The 14,671-nt window shown below is 41.8% G+C and overlaps 1 protein-coding gene across 4 annotated transcripts in view; it reads right to left on the bottom strand.

Moving 5' to 3' along the window:
• The window catches only part of brsk2a (BR serine/threonine kinase 2a), a 176,716-nt gene that overhangs the window by 13,597 nt on the left and 148,448 nt on the right, over positions 1–14,671 (bottom strand). For all 4 annotated transcript variants that reach the window (XM_053886713.1, XM_053886715.1, XM_053886716.1 and 1 more), the window contains exons 10-13: positions 13,004–13,168; positions 12,255–12,352; positions 11,150–11,300; positions 765–825 (exon numbers count right to left, since the gene is read on the bottom strand). In XM_053886713.1, the coding sequence (XP_053742688.1) occupies positions 765–825; positions 11,150–11,300; positions 12,255–12,352; positions 13,004–13,168 (475 nt within the window). The remainder of the gene's footprint in view (positions 1–764; positions 826–11,149; positions 11,301–12,254; positions 12,353–13,003; positions 13,169–14,671) is intronic.

Genomic DNA, 14,671 nt, shown 5'->3' with positions numbered 1-14,671 from the left:
TCGCTCAGACAATTTAGAGTCACCAGTCCTCAGACAGAGAGAGACTTCTGGCTTCATGTTTTTGGGTTGTGGGAGAGTGTTTGGAGACAATAGTTTTCCAATAGAATTGATCATATTGTTGGGAATAAAAAAGTGTAACACGAAGAACACGAGTGGGTAAAGTGCAGCCCAGGGGCCATATACTGCCCTCAACAATTACGATTTCTCTATTTTCTATTAACACAACATTCTTTTTTTACATATATATTTTTGTGTATAACAACACAATTTTTCTGCAACAGAACAAATAAATAAAATAAATTCTAGAAGTCCTAATAACATTATTTTTAGTTGGAGCATATTTTCATCCAGTGTTGTACTACGAAAATTTTGAGCATTTATTGTAAAAAGGGCTTCTGATATTTATGATTTATACTGAGAATCTTTAAATAAAATGGAAATAATACACAATCAAATGAAATAACTTGAGGACTTGTCCTGGGTAATTCAACTTTTCCCCCTTTTATTGTATTGATTGAGCAAAATTAAAGTTATATTTCATATTCATTATTATTAATATTATTATTTTTTCTTAAGAATCAGGGAGGGAGTAACTGTTGGTTTTGGAGCGGTGAAAGTTCATAGCGACTGTTGTTAAACTGTTAATTGTCAACAATTAAAACGATAACCCCTGAAATCCTCGCGGGACTGATCAGCTCTTCATTACTCAACGCTGCCGTCACAGCAGCAACCTTGCCAAGCGTCCTGAAGGAGTCCTGACTTACCCGCGGACTGCTGAGTGGGCTGGTGGAGAGGCCGGAGGACGCCCCGCTGATGGACCTCGACCTGCGAGACAAACACATGAGAGTGAGCGGTGAGGAGACAGGACACCAGCAGAGCACTGAGGCAGGGAGCTGCGGCCAGGGTCATGGTTCCTGCTACTCTTTACAACATTAGAAATGCTATTGTTCAGGGGTCAAATCCAGCACCAAGCTTTAGGACAAGTCTTCACATTAAGTCTCCAAACATGGACACACATGCAGGATAAAGTTTCCAAGAGTGAATAAGCGTCAGGAGCAAATATTCGCCACATTCATTTTTCACCTCGGGTAAAGGATTTCAGTCGAACAAGACTTCAACAGAGCAGTGGAATTTCATTGGACAATTGTTACAGGTGGTCATAATGTTATCACATATAAGGGCATGTGAGACATCCCTCACAGGATTTCTTACAACATGCAGTGATGACAAAAGAGTTTGGCAGAATATTATTTTCAAACTTCAAAATAGCCTGAGTCATTCTCAGACCATGAGAATCTACAGCTTGCAGGTCACATGCTGCCCTCATCTGGCCCTAATAGCTCAGTGTGAAACTAGTGAACTGTGGAAAAGTGGCATCGCTTCCTGCCAGTGTCTATTGCTTTAGTTCAGTATTTAATTCATCTTAATGAAAGAAATGTATTCCTTCATTTTCACTTGTCTTCCCCACAGCATTATCAGGTTTTTGAAAGTGAGTAATATCATATAGTTATATTCATATCATATGATAATATGACATTATGTTTTTTATATAATAATAGTGTTTTATAACAAAGCAGTGTGCCTCTTAATAATATACATTATTTTTAAAAAAGTATTTAAAAACATATTCCTTTGTTTGTTAAAAATAAAACAATATATAATAATATACAATATATAATAATATAATAAAAATAGCTAATATTTTATTATATTAGCTTATTAAACTTTATTTTTCGATGCAAATACTTTTAAGATTTTGAACGTTTCTATTCCTTATGCATGTTTTAGGTATGATAAAGTCACAATCGAATTTTTATAGCGGCTCCTTCTTGGTCTGGAAGTGGCCCCTTCGGAAAGGGAGTTGCTCACCTTGCACCTTGCATGTGCCACCATTAGAATTTGTGCCAAGCTTTTGGAACAAAAGATCACCCAGAGCTGATGAAAGCCACTCGGGTCTCAACATACACAATCGCCATCGACTCCATTAGATTCAAACCAATTAAGCTGAAACTCCATTTTCAAACGCCAGTCTCCTTCCCTCAGATTAACATTCCAATTAGCCTTATACGCGGCGTCTGGAAATTGATCTCAAGCGTAAACTCGACTTCTGATGGGAGGAGGGGGAGCGGGCCTTTGGTTGAGTGCCATTTGTCACGTTTTGTCTTCGCTGCAGATGCTGTCAATAACCCCAGCAGCACCACCGCGCTCCGAAACCACAATCACAGGACAATCTGTCTCCGCCAGCCACACACACACACACACAAAACAGTGGCTTTAAACCAGGAAACACCAGCTGCTGACTGTCACATCGCTGCTCTTCTTTTGTCATTCAACTTAATAATTCTCTCCTTCGTCGCCTCCTGACTTCCTCCAAGCGTCGAGTCTCCGAGCATGCTGGTCTGTTTATATGTGAAGGGCAAAGCGTTGTGGAGTTGGAGGAAACAACAACAGATTCAAGGCTGATTTGCGTAAATAAAAAAATAAAAGCTTTTAGGTTGAGGCGCAAAGCGAATAAAATAAACGTGTTGGTAAATCCATATTTGTTGGAGAAGAAAATAAAACCAAACAGAACACAAAATCAGTCGACCTTCAAATTCATTTTCCTGGGAGAATAAATTAAGCAAACATATCTCCGTAGTTGGTGTCGAAACGTTCTCTGTCGCTACCAACACGGACGACAACACTTCCTGAGGCAAAAACAACTTCCACAAACTTGTTACGGCAAATTAAAAAAGGTAGAAATAGAAGCACTGCTATCTAGTGGGGCGCAGTCACTTAGATATCAGCATGCATGGAGCGGAGAGACCAAATACGGTGCCCCCTCGACTTTATTAAAATTCGTGACTCATTCGAAGTGGCATCGCTTCCAGTGGAAGATCAGAGTTGTGAGTGCTGCAGTCGTGCTGATCCACTGACAAACAAGCTCCAGCAAAACACAGCAAAGGAGCTTCAGTGTGATAATGCTCATTTCCACACACATTTTATAGTTACAGTAATATTGAATAATGTTTTTTAACCCAATATTATTGCCCATTATTTACTTCATAAATATCATTTTACCTTTTTAGCATTTGAAATATAAATGAGACAGCAGGTGGCAAGAGCTCCTATAATATACACAGTAGGTGTCTAAAGAAGAGAAGAACAGCACTGAAGTATTATCCAATTCTGACTGTCACATCAAAACTGAATGCTGAAGGTTATAAAACCAGTTCATCGCAGTAGATTCTGACACAATAACCATCATTTATAGGTATTTTTACGTACATTTTTCCGCTGGCAGAATCGCAATTTCCTTAAATGTGCAAACTTAGCTTGACAGACAAGGAATTAGAGCGAAGAGATATCATTTAAATTGTAAGAAAACATCTTCTGTCAATTTTACTTTCAAAATACAGGCAAAAGTAGGGTTGCACTGGTCATCGTTTTTCTGGGCGATATTTTGTTTTCTTATCCCCACAGCCAAATCGCACAAAAAAGTCACTATTTTAGAAAATGAAATACACAAAACTATTAAATAACAACAATACTGAACAACGCTACATAAAAACAGCTGAAAACAGCTGAAAACGGCTGCTTGACCAAAACAATAAAGCATTGGATTCTCCTGAGGTTTGCGCTGGTTAGCTTTCGGCGGGTTAGCATCTTGTTCACGCTCAAATTCTGTGATTTACCAGAGAAATACCAGTTTTGTTTTGTTGTTTATACAGGGAGACGTACATTTTAAAAGAGAAGCAACATGACTAATCATGTAAAAAACATCTCATTAAAAAAATCGTTCCGAATATTTTTGGGTTTAAGTGACGCAGGTTCGACTCCCACACCATCAGAGAATCTCCCATAAATGGACGTCCAACTTCGCTCAGCGAGTTGCTATAAAAATAATATCAGATCAGGGATCAGGATTTATGTGTCTGCTAATTCTAGACACCCACCAGTTTCTGGTTTTAATTTGAAAAATAATAAAACGATAGGTGATAAGGACGGTGCTCCGGAGGGTCGTACACGCGGAAGAGAATCATCTCTAACCACCGTCAGGAGAGTCAAATATAGAAACACCCACACTCTGGCTATTTTTGTGATTCCCCATCCGCTCTAACTGAAAGTGTATTTATTTCAGCAGCGAGTGGGCGACTGTTGAGACCACGCCGGCCTGTTTTCAGAGGCGAGACAGTCATTTACATTAGAATCATGCAGTCACTGCTCTCGCCAGCCTGTTTCCCATTGAGCTCAACCAAAAATGCCCAGAACCGTGGAATGGACGGCCATATTGTTCGGCGACTCGATGCATCTGTCAGTGCTGCACCAGCATGGGGGAACAGCACATACTACAGATGGTTATGTTGAACAGTAATGGGCTGTCAGATGCTGTACCCTTGTTTTTTTTTTTTTTTAAAGGACAATGATTCATTGCTGACGGCTGTTTTATTTAGAGTTAACAGCACAGACAAGCAAACGGTCATTTATCATCCATCATGTGAAGATGAGAAGTCAGGTTAATAAACCTTCCGGGGAAACATGTCGCAAAAGAAGACGGAGCAGCGGAATATTGATGATGCGTAGCATAACTCGGAAACAATAACGTACGGCAGACTCTTTTAATATCAACTCAAATTTGTCTTTAAAATGGTGATTTATTTATGTATCTATCTCTCATTTACACCTCCTGTAAAAAAAATAAATAAATAAATAAATAAAGACAGAGTAGAATAAAATAAAAGCTCATTTGAAAATACTTGAAATACTTGTTTTAATGAAGTAAAAAAAAAAGTTTTTCAGTCTATCCAGTGTGTGCACTGTAGATTTAAAGTGGACGCTTAGACCAGGGGATCTAACAAATTGGTCCGGGGCCCATTCAAGTAATAGAACTGAATTTATAATGTTACTCTTGATTTCTTTTGTATGCACTTAAACAAACCAAAACCTTGTGAAATGACATGAAACCATTATTTGTCATCGAAAACTCCAATGAGCAGCAGAACTAGTCGCAGGTCATACACATCAAATTTACTAAAGAAAAAGAACAACTGTTGTTGCAAACTGTTGAGAAAATTGGAAAACTGTCCCGAATACAATTATGAAAAAAATATTCTGTATTCTATATTATAAAAGAAAAGTGAATGAGTTGCCATAAAAATAATTTTAAAAACTGCTTGAGCAGGTGCTTACAAGAATAGTTTTTACTGCCACTTCCTTTATCCATTCTTTCTTCTCAAGAACTTCTCCATAGTCGGCAGCTATCGCAAATTTGCAGCTGCCGAGACATTTGACTGAAGCCCTAGTGCCGACGGGCTGTACTGCCTCAGATTCATCATATCTTCTCCCGAACCCTTCACCCTGAGGTCACTGTGGTCACATGCGGAGGCCGCTCCATTATTAGAGACAAGGTGAGACACAAAGGACTACAATCCAGCCTTTGTCTTCGTCCATCAATAAATGAACAGATGTCACGAGGAGCCAGCTAGAGAACAGAAGGACATGAAACTTTTGTTCCTCTGTTCGGATAAAACCTTGGCAGCAGATAAAAAGGCTTAATTCTCATTATGACTGCGATAGGGTGCTTCACTAGAGCGGCCATTATTGGTTATGAAGAGATAGACCCCAGACTGTGGACCACATGCAAAAGTCAGAGTTGGCCCAGGTCATGTCACACAGTGGGTAGATCAATCTCTGATGGATCCCATTAGGGCACTACTCTGCCAGTATTGTAATACAGTGGGCAACTTATCAAGGTTTAAAGTGGTTAAAGGTGTGGAGCTGGACTGAATGGACTCACATGATCCCACGTTCAGAAGTGAAGAACAGTGGTCAAAACCTTACCTCGTTCACCTAAACTTTTAAACAATAATAAGAATATATTAGGCCCAAAAACAGTGTAACTAAAAGTGGAATAATCACAAACTCATACTCAATATACTCAAAATATACTCAAATACTCATGGTTATCTCCACTACAGGTAAACTACAGGCAGAAGGGTGATTGTTTTGACAGAGGAGCAGTGTGTTTGCTAGCCGTACAGACACGATCTGCAGTGACTGCAGAGCACTAGTCACTTGAGTTTAAACATCTTTATCGACAGCATTCAGAAGTGCTGTCCAACGTCCTGCATGCAGTGATGTTCATGAACCAAAACTTCATTTGTCAGATCGATGGCATATATGCGCTTTTAAGGCCCACTTAAGCGCCAAAATTGTAGCCGTCCGTTTCATATCATGTTACTGATCTCACGCTTCCATGTCTTCCTTACCCTGGTATTGTTGTTCACCAATACATCCACCAGGGGGAGCAGCCCAGAGTCAAACCTTTATCACAACAACAAACCCCAAACCAAACATTGGGGGAGAAGTATTGTAGGAGGAGGTGGTCAGTGAGGTCACTAAATATATTGGAACTGGAGGACGGAGAATTTCCGCCATAGTTATGTCTTCTTTGTGTCTCATTGGAGCTATGTATCGGGTAGCTACAGCAACACTGCCCGCCATGGTTTCTAGTGGTACTACTCCGTTTGGTCTGTATCCGTAAGCTTCGTGGAAAGGTGCAGTAATAAGGACAAAATGAAGGCAGAGCCTCCGGATCCTGATCTGGATGGAACTTATACACAACCTTGCTCTGATTTAAACACATACATTGCCAATACTGACAACCTCCCGTGTAAAATTCCAGACACCATACACACAAACTGAATCCAAAAACTAAATCCGCCCCCGAGGATAGTTGTTTGTTCCCATGGCATCTATTCCATATTTCCATTATCCAGCCTCCCTCTTCCAAAATATTGAGACAGAATTGTGTTAGAAACTCATCCACAGCACCCGTGGGGGTCTAATGTTGAACCTGTGGGGGGTGTAACAAGAACAAGAGGCCCTGAGATGAGCACTAAAACGAGAATGAGGCTAAATAAAATATAGACGGCGTCAGGAGTCAAACTGTGAACAAGTAGCGCTGGCGAAGCTCGAACGAGAGGAGCAAGTTCTCCCTCACATCCCTCCACGTTAATAGCCTCCTGAGCTCATACCATGTAAACCAACTCACTGTTGAAATGAATTTCCTCGAACATGATGGCTCCCGCAGGATCCTGGGTATTAATATCACCTGCTATTTTAATGTATGGTTGAACCCCTGCGGTGGAGATCAGTGTTTAATACGCTTTTATTTGTCTCATTCCAGCCACGTAGATGAATTAGCAAAGAGTCCTCACTTCATACGTCCACAGTCACGCTCAATACTTTAAAATAGCACAGCAAGTGGAGCAGCATCGAGCAGGAAAAAAAGAGAAAAATCAATTGATATTCACTTCTTCACTCTGAAGCACTTTTCCATATTTCATTTACATATCATTAACCTCCCTTCATTTCTCCAACCACGATGCTCAGACTTAAATCAGAGGGATTTCTTGTGGCTCCAGTTCAGTTTTAAATGTCTTACTCAGATACTTTTGGGCATAAAAACAATGAATGGAGCGTTGAAGTGTGAAAAATAGCATTTGCGTTTATGTGCAACACAGCTCTTATCCCAAATCTACGCGGCTGGAAAACCACAAATCATCAAACATATCATTGTAAATGACGCCGGCGCAGTCGTGAAGGAGCACTGTGTTGTCAAGTGAAATGAATATACTGTCAAAAGACGTGGTTCAGAGTCGGCCTTGCGTTTGGTGCCCTCTGATCTGAAGTTTAGCCAAAGCATTTCTTTATTATTCTGCGTCCAAAGAAGTTTGCTGTTGGGGAAAGATAAGGCTCTGAGAAACGTACACATGGTGAATGCACAAGCATCAGGACGCTGGGAGAATAACCACCCGCAAGTTGGGAATGCAGTTAGGACTTCTTCAGGTTTCTCATTGACTTTCATGTTTTCCCCAGCCTCTGAGTCTGAAATGGCAAACCTTAACCATGACTCTCAACCAAACTCAAACCCAATTATTATGACCCAGTTATTTTGACGTTTTAACCCTCGAATTTAGGCTCTAACTCAGCCAAATGTCCTCACAAGACTACATAAACCAATCCCACACCTAACTGAAACCTATAGTGACCCAGTTATTTTGACGTCTTCACCCTGAAATTGACGGTTGGATTTGTGAGGTCCAGCCAAATGGTCCCCACGAAGGCATAAGGTCCTCACAAGGATAGTGTTTTATCAAGAACAGGTCCTAACAAGTAACGATAAACCAAGTTCACACACACAGGGGACCATTCACTGATATAACCCTTTCCCCAGCCTCTCACCCGAAACCCAACAATCCAAAACAAATAGCTGACCTTAACCAGGTCTTAACTTAAACCGAATTACAATGACAAACACAATTACAATGTTATTTTGAAGTCTACATCCTCAAATTGAGGCAAAGCCTAGTGAGGTCTGGCCCCACGAAAGCATAAGGTGTTTCCTCAAAAATGGGCCTCACTAGGATAAATATGCTTGAACACACACACATACAGTCGTGTTTCGCTATTTTAGTGAGGACCTCTCATTGCCATAACCCTTTCCCCAGCCTCTCATCTAACCTAACCGAAGCAAATGGCGAACCTTAACCAGGACTCTGAACCAAACTGAAACCCAATTCTATTGAAATAATTTTACAGACATTTTAACCTTCCAAACCTTGTGAGGACAGTCCTCACAAAGCAAAATGTCTACACAAGAAGTCAATACTCGTCAATACTTGGTACAATATGGCAAAACATGCCCACACACACAAAAGACCCACATTTATCTACCGATGCAAACGCAACAACCCCACACAGACAAATTCCAAACATGGCAGACACACCTATGTGCACACATGCAAACATTCAGACACACAAACCAACGACAGACATGTGGTATTTTGATCAAAGCCCACACAGACAGATACACACACGGCACAAGGATGCAGTCACACAAACGCACACACATACTACAGACGTGCAGCATCAACACAGGCAGACAACACACACACACACACACACACAGGCTCACACCAGAGAATAGAGTGATGTATGAAAAGATCCAGAGGAATATTCGATCTGGAGGCGGGGGACGGGAGGGTCCGGCCTCCTCCTCCTCCTCCCCCACTACAACTGATTATGAGACAGATGGAGAAACTACTCCACAGCAGCATGTGAAGGACTGGGGTCAGCTCACAAGTGTGCCGCAAAGAAAGGTCTCAGGTGGGGGAGGAGGCGACAACGCTCGGCTAACACACTTCATATCCACACCACACCAGTGCTTTCGCATCCTACTCTTCCAGTCAACCTGTTTAGGAAGATACTTTAATAGAGTTTTTGGAAGTGGGCCTATTTCAGGGATTTGTTGTTTGAAACCGGTGAGTCAGAGTCAAGGGCAGAAAATAATGCAGCTTTCCAAACGAACTTAGGCTTCAAACAGAGCCAAGATGAGACAGGATGCCCTGAAGGGCTGAAGAAGCGGAGGGCAGAGGAATCTTTAGGTTTTGAATCTCTCGGGAGACAACAGCGAACCATTTCACAAGGAAAATAAGACTGTCTAACGCTAACTGAGTGTTGGACATGTGGACATAGTGTGAAAGAACTGCAGTGTAACACAACATACATCAGGTCTACAGAACAACTTCCATGGTTCAGAAGGTGCAGTGGCTCACCTTCAAAGAGACGAACGCTCAGCAGGACTCCACCACACAGCCACCGGTGATGTTAGCTTAGCATTATAACTGAGTCGTCAAATGCTTTTGTCATTTAATCTAGCAACATAATGTAGAATGAACACGTAATTTATCACTACAGTCAAATGGCCATCAATTTATGTCACAGATTTGACTGCAGGCTGTGTTTCATGTTTTTAGTGAGGTGAATATAAAATTATCTTAACCAGCTTTAGGCTACACAAAAACACACTGAATTTGAATATTTTTTTAATATAATTATCTATATTATTCTCTAAAAACCCACAGTTGCAATATTTATATTGCTATATTTAACTCGGTTGTCAACTGTTGCAGTGCATTATGGGACTTGGGGCATGTGTCTTTTCCTGTTGGTAATCAGAAGTGATGGGTAGATCATGAAACACTAGATGGTGCTACAAACATTTTAAAGCAGACAGTGCCATCTGGTGGTCGCTGAAGATCAGGACACTGTTTCATGAAACCTCATCCACCCTTCAACACCATGTCATAAAATCTGATCGAGTAACCAGAACTCCCACCACTGAAACCAAACAGTACAGTGGGCGGTTCATGGCTGTGCCCCTTGAGTTAGACAAGACTAGAGGTTTTGAGTTAGACCTCTAGTCTGTTTCGAGCGTCGCACACAGACCTCAATTACCTGTTAAAGACTCACACTAGCGCCTCTGTTATCGAGGTTGAAATATGGTTCAAACCAGGACATGGCACCATGGGAGACTGGAACACATCCCAAGGCAGAGAACTTCCTGGCCAAGCCTTAAGGTCAAAAATGCTCCTTTGTCAAGTGGAGGACGCCCATGGAAGCACACATGGTTTTCCAGGGTCACCTGGATTCAAGACTTGACGCCGATAGCTGCAACCCTGTGCAGCCCATGGGAGAACATGATCTGTTTTTGCCACTATAATTAAAGCAAAAGACTTGTGTTTTCTTGTCACGTTTTTGGACGCGGTCGTTGACTGCTTCATTGGAGGAGGAACAGCGGTATCCTGAGTGTTCTAATTTGAAGAAATGTTTGGTATCCGCAGAGAAAGTAGGACACAGTCAGGGAGAAAATGAATGTGAATGTATTTAGGGGGAAGATAATTGAGCTCACAGCGGAAAGCGGAAGCTGGTTAATCAGACTTGATATCGCAAAGGTCTCGTGTTCTTTAGTTTGAAACCTGGCTGTCGAAGCATGACTCTTAAAGCTGGCTCTGCATCTTTCCCCGTGCATGTATCTTTGCATCAGGTGGAGACAAGCGGCAGAAGGAGGGGGGGAGCAGGTGGTTAAGGGGTGAACGGTAAATGAATACCTTTCGTCTTTGCTGCGTTTGGAACAGGCTTGGGGAATATCCGAGCTCTGACTGAACACTGATCTACTACAGTGAGACAGAAAGCGAACAGAGAGTCAGTCTCTGCTCCACGTGGTCTGCCTCCGGCGGCGAGAGCTCCCCAGCCCACGCACCTGCAGCCGCACACTCACAGCCTCCTCTCCCGCAGCTAATATTAGCAGAAAATGGCGACGCACCTCTGTCCGTGTTGCGTCATGTCGATGGCCCTCCTGACCGGCACTGGTGACCCTCCATCTGTGACACTCAGGACCTCCATCGATTTCCTCTCGGGTCTTCTCTTGGCGTGACGATTTAGCATGGGCGAGTCCACGCGCTTCTTGGGTGGATCTGAACGATCAACACAAAGCAAACCTGAGTGATGTTCGCCGCGGGTCACGCTGACACTGTAACTAATAGCAAGTAAGTAACACTTTCCTCTCAGACCTCCAACTAATGGGCATTATATTGACTGTATCGCCATCGCCGAAGAGGGAGTCTATTCATCACACTGTCGATGGCTGACTAAACACTTCTGCAGAGCTGCTCTCAAGACATAACCGGGAGGAAATCAGAGATTTTCTTCCACTGGAACAGTTTGCTTCTATACAGATGGCGCAGAAAGTGGCTGGGATTTAAACTAAGAAAATAAATAAACCAAACATTTCAACTAAATTATATTATAAACCGAATGTATTATTCAGTCGATGGATTGACACAACCCCCTTTTAACATTGACATCATTGTAACTGAAACTGTGAGACACAAATATAATTTCAACCATCAGCTGGAAAAGAGCAAACATCTCAAGTGCAGCCCCCATTAGAGTCGAAAAGTCAAAAGATAAATGTCTTTCTATGAGACGAAACGCCAATATAATTTTTTTATATTTCTGTCCAGTAGTGTTACAAAATACTCAAATTTTTTCGAGTTTAATTTTCTCACCAGGTTTCAGATTTTCCATCCCCCATTGCAATGTCTTGTGTCATTTCTTGAAGAAATTATTGTTCATATGAAGTACATACATAGGCTCTACTCATAATATTGTTGGTTACTCAACAGTAACTCAACAAAAGTCGATGGTTTTGTTCCCATTGTTCAGAGTTAAAGAAGCAACTCACATAAACATTAATTAATAAAAGTGCTCAAACACAAAAGTCAAACTTCAAAACGATAAAATATTGGCATTTTTCAAGTGACACTGAGGCAGAAGAAAACACACACAGACCTTCAAAAACTAGCAGGAGGCAAAGCTCAATGGTTCTTTGTTTGCGATATAGTAATATCAAATCAATAACAGCTCACCAATCTCATTGCGCGGAGGAAGGTTCTGGTCTTCCTGACTCGGATACCGCTCCTTACGGTCCAGCAGGAGGAAGTAGATCATCTTTTCTTGGTTGTCGCTGCAGAAACACCAAAACAATGACCAATAAATGTCAAGAAAAGGAACAAAAAGCCTGCTCCTACTGCTCACACGGACGCCAATAACAGAGCTTTAAATCAGGGTCGATCCAGCACATAACTACTAACACACAAACGTTTAACATTTGTCCTTTATTTGCCGTGTATTTCAGCCTAAAGGCCAATTTTCCAGACGGCCGAGGGAGCACACTCTCGTAATAAAGGCAGATTGGAAAGCAGTGGGAGGCAAAGAGACAAGGACCTGCAACTTCAGCTAAAATAAACCGAAGGAGGCAGATTTCTCAGTCCGGTCCGGAACTATTAGTGCCGCCTCTCTGGGGAGAGGAGGCCGACCAGAGAGTCAGAAAAAGTGAAAAGGAGTTATGGGCTTAACAAAGTGACACTTCAGAGTTTCATTTGAACACAGACTGCTGGGGGAGAGGGAGGGCGTTGTTTGGGCCGAAGGATCCAGAGGCGAGATTGAAGCCATCTGTGATAAGGGTTTAATGATTGATGGAGTCAGCCATGCAAAGTGACAGGACTTCATCCGAACCAAGAGGAACCGAACTGTCACCTCACTTCCAGCACACTCTCTCAGACACCTCTCAGAAGTTTCACTTGAAACTGCCACAATGGTCGTGGGATTCACTCACTCATCGGAGAGCAGGTCTTTGAGGAGTTTGTTTTTGTCTCGGAAGCAGCCCAACGAGTGCATGCTGTCGAGGACGTCTGGGTCGATGTCGTCCGCCGAGGGAAGGCTGCGGATGGTCACCTTCCTCGGGACGGGCTGTTCGGGCTCAGGCTCGTTCTTGCCCCCTCTGAGAAAAGACAAAGAGACATTTGTGAACAAAGAACATCACATCATGTACAGGAGTCTTTGAACTATAACAACAGAGCTTCACTGTTACTATACAGGGTGGCGTTTTTGGACAAAGACGACCTTAGATAAAGAGGGGAACTAGTTTTACCCCTAATATAATACACTCTTTTGAGCGTGCTGTTACTAGATTATACTTGACTATATATACTTGATACATGATGGTGTAAATAATTTTGTGTTGAAATGTTAGAATTGCCTTGATTTTTTTTATTTTATTTTATTTTATTTTATTTTTTGGGGTCGGAATATTCGCGGAGAGAAAGGAGAGAAATTTGTCATCATTTTCTTCTTCTTTTTTTTCCTTCTTCTTCTTCTGATTATTATTATTGCTATTATTATCGGGGGTTGTAAAGTAACACAGAATCAAGTCCAAAACAGGTTTTAAAAGACAGAATGCTTCATAATAAAATTTTCTCACAATATCATTCCACTCCACTGAAATATAAATTTGACTGGAATCACACATAAAGACCTTTCTTTATTCCTGTCAAAGCCATTGTTACGACAATTTCCTTCTACCGCCATTGTTTGGCCTCATTGTGTCTCTCGATAACATTCTTCAATATTTACCGGCACACACCCGAGCAGTGTACGTTTACTTTAAAATGCAGACAGATGCCTGAGCTTCTGCGTCTGTCTGCCTTTTCCCGCCTGCTTTGTTGATGCCACCTGAGCACCTTCATTATTGTCTAGCCGTCGCACGGCTTGGTGGGACGTGTCGGTGGGGATGGTGAGTACGGCCGTGGTAGAAAATGACCATAAATAAAATCTATAAAACAAGGAGACATTTTTTGTTCAGCTTTGACCTTTATTTTAAGCATTCTAATGCATACTTAGTTTATATACAAAGTAAATAAAATTTGACTTTTTACAGCATTAAAGAAATCTAAAATAATAATAAAAAATATCTTAAAAATCCGACTTCACACTGAGGAATTTAGATATTCACTTTAAGCAGTGGCTTGAGGCTTGAATCCACTGAAGCCAACATCAGACAAATATCCATCCCTCACCTTAACTAATATTCAGGCAGACTTAATCCGTTCATTCAGCAGGTCAGGCAACTTCCTCACAGTCAACTCTGGCACTCCATTTGTCTGCGGTCGTCTCTTAACGTCGCTCCGTTCACATCATCCTTCAGACCCCCGACAGAGCCCATCGCTCCTCCGTGAACTCACAACCTTCACTAGTCATAAACGTCTCATCCATCTTTAACCATGCAGTTTGTAAAAAATCCAATGACATCTAGAGGTGCGACGCAATCCGTCCATGTGTCACTCGGAACGGTCACTTTCCCAAAATTGCAACTGGCTCTCTTTATGACCGTCCAATCCTGGAGTGACCACAAGCTTTGAGGGACAAATGCGGAACTGTGAAGTCCATTTTCTGTACGGCATATTGTCCAGTTAGGACATAGTAAACATGAACATATTTGCAGCTA

Source organism: Synchiropus splendidus, chromosome 14 (assembly GCF_027744825.2).
Source record: "Synchiropus splendidus isolate RoL2022-P1 chromosome 14, RoL_Sspl_1.0, whole genome shotgun sequence".
NCBI lineage: Eukaryota > Metazoa > Chordata > Actinopteri > Syngnathiformes > Callionymidae > Synchiropus > Synchiropus splendidus.
The sequence above is the reverse complement of the archived record's forward strand: the minus strand, read 5'-3'. Positions and strand labels throughout refer to the sequence as shown.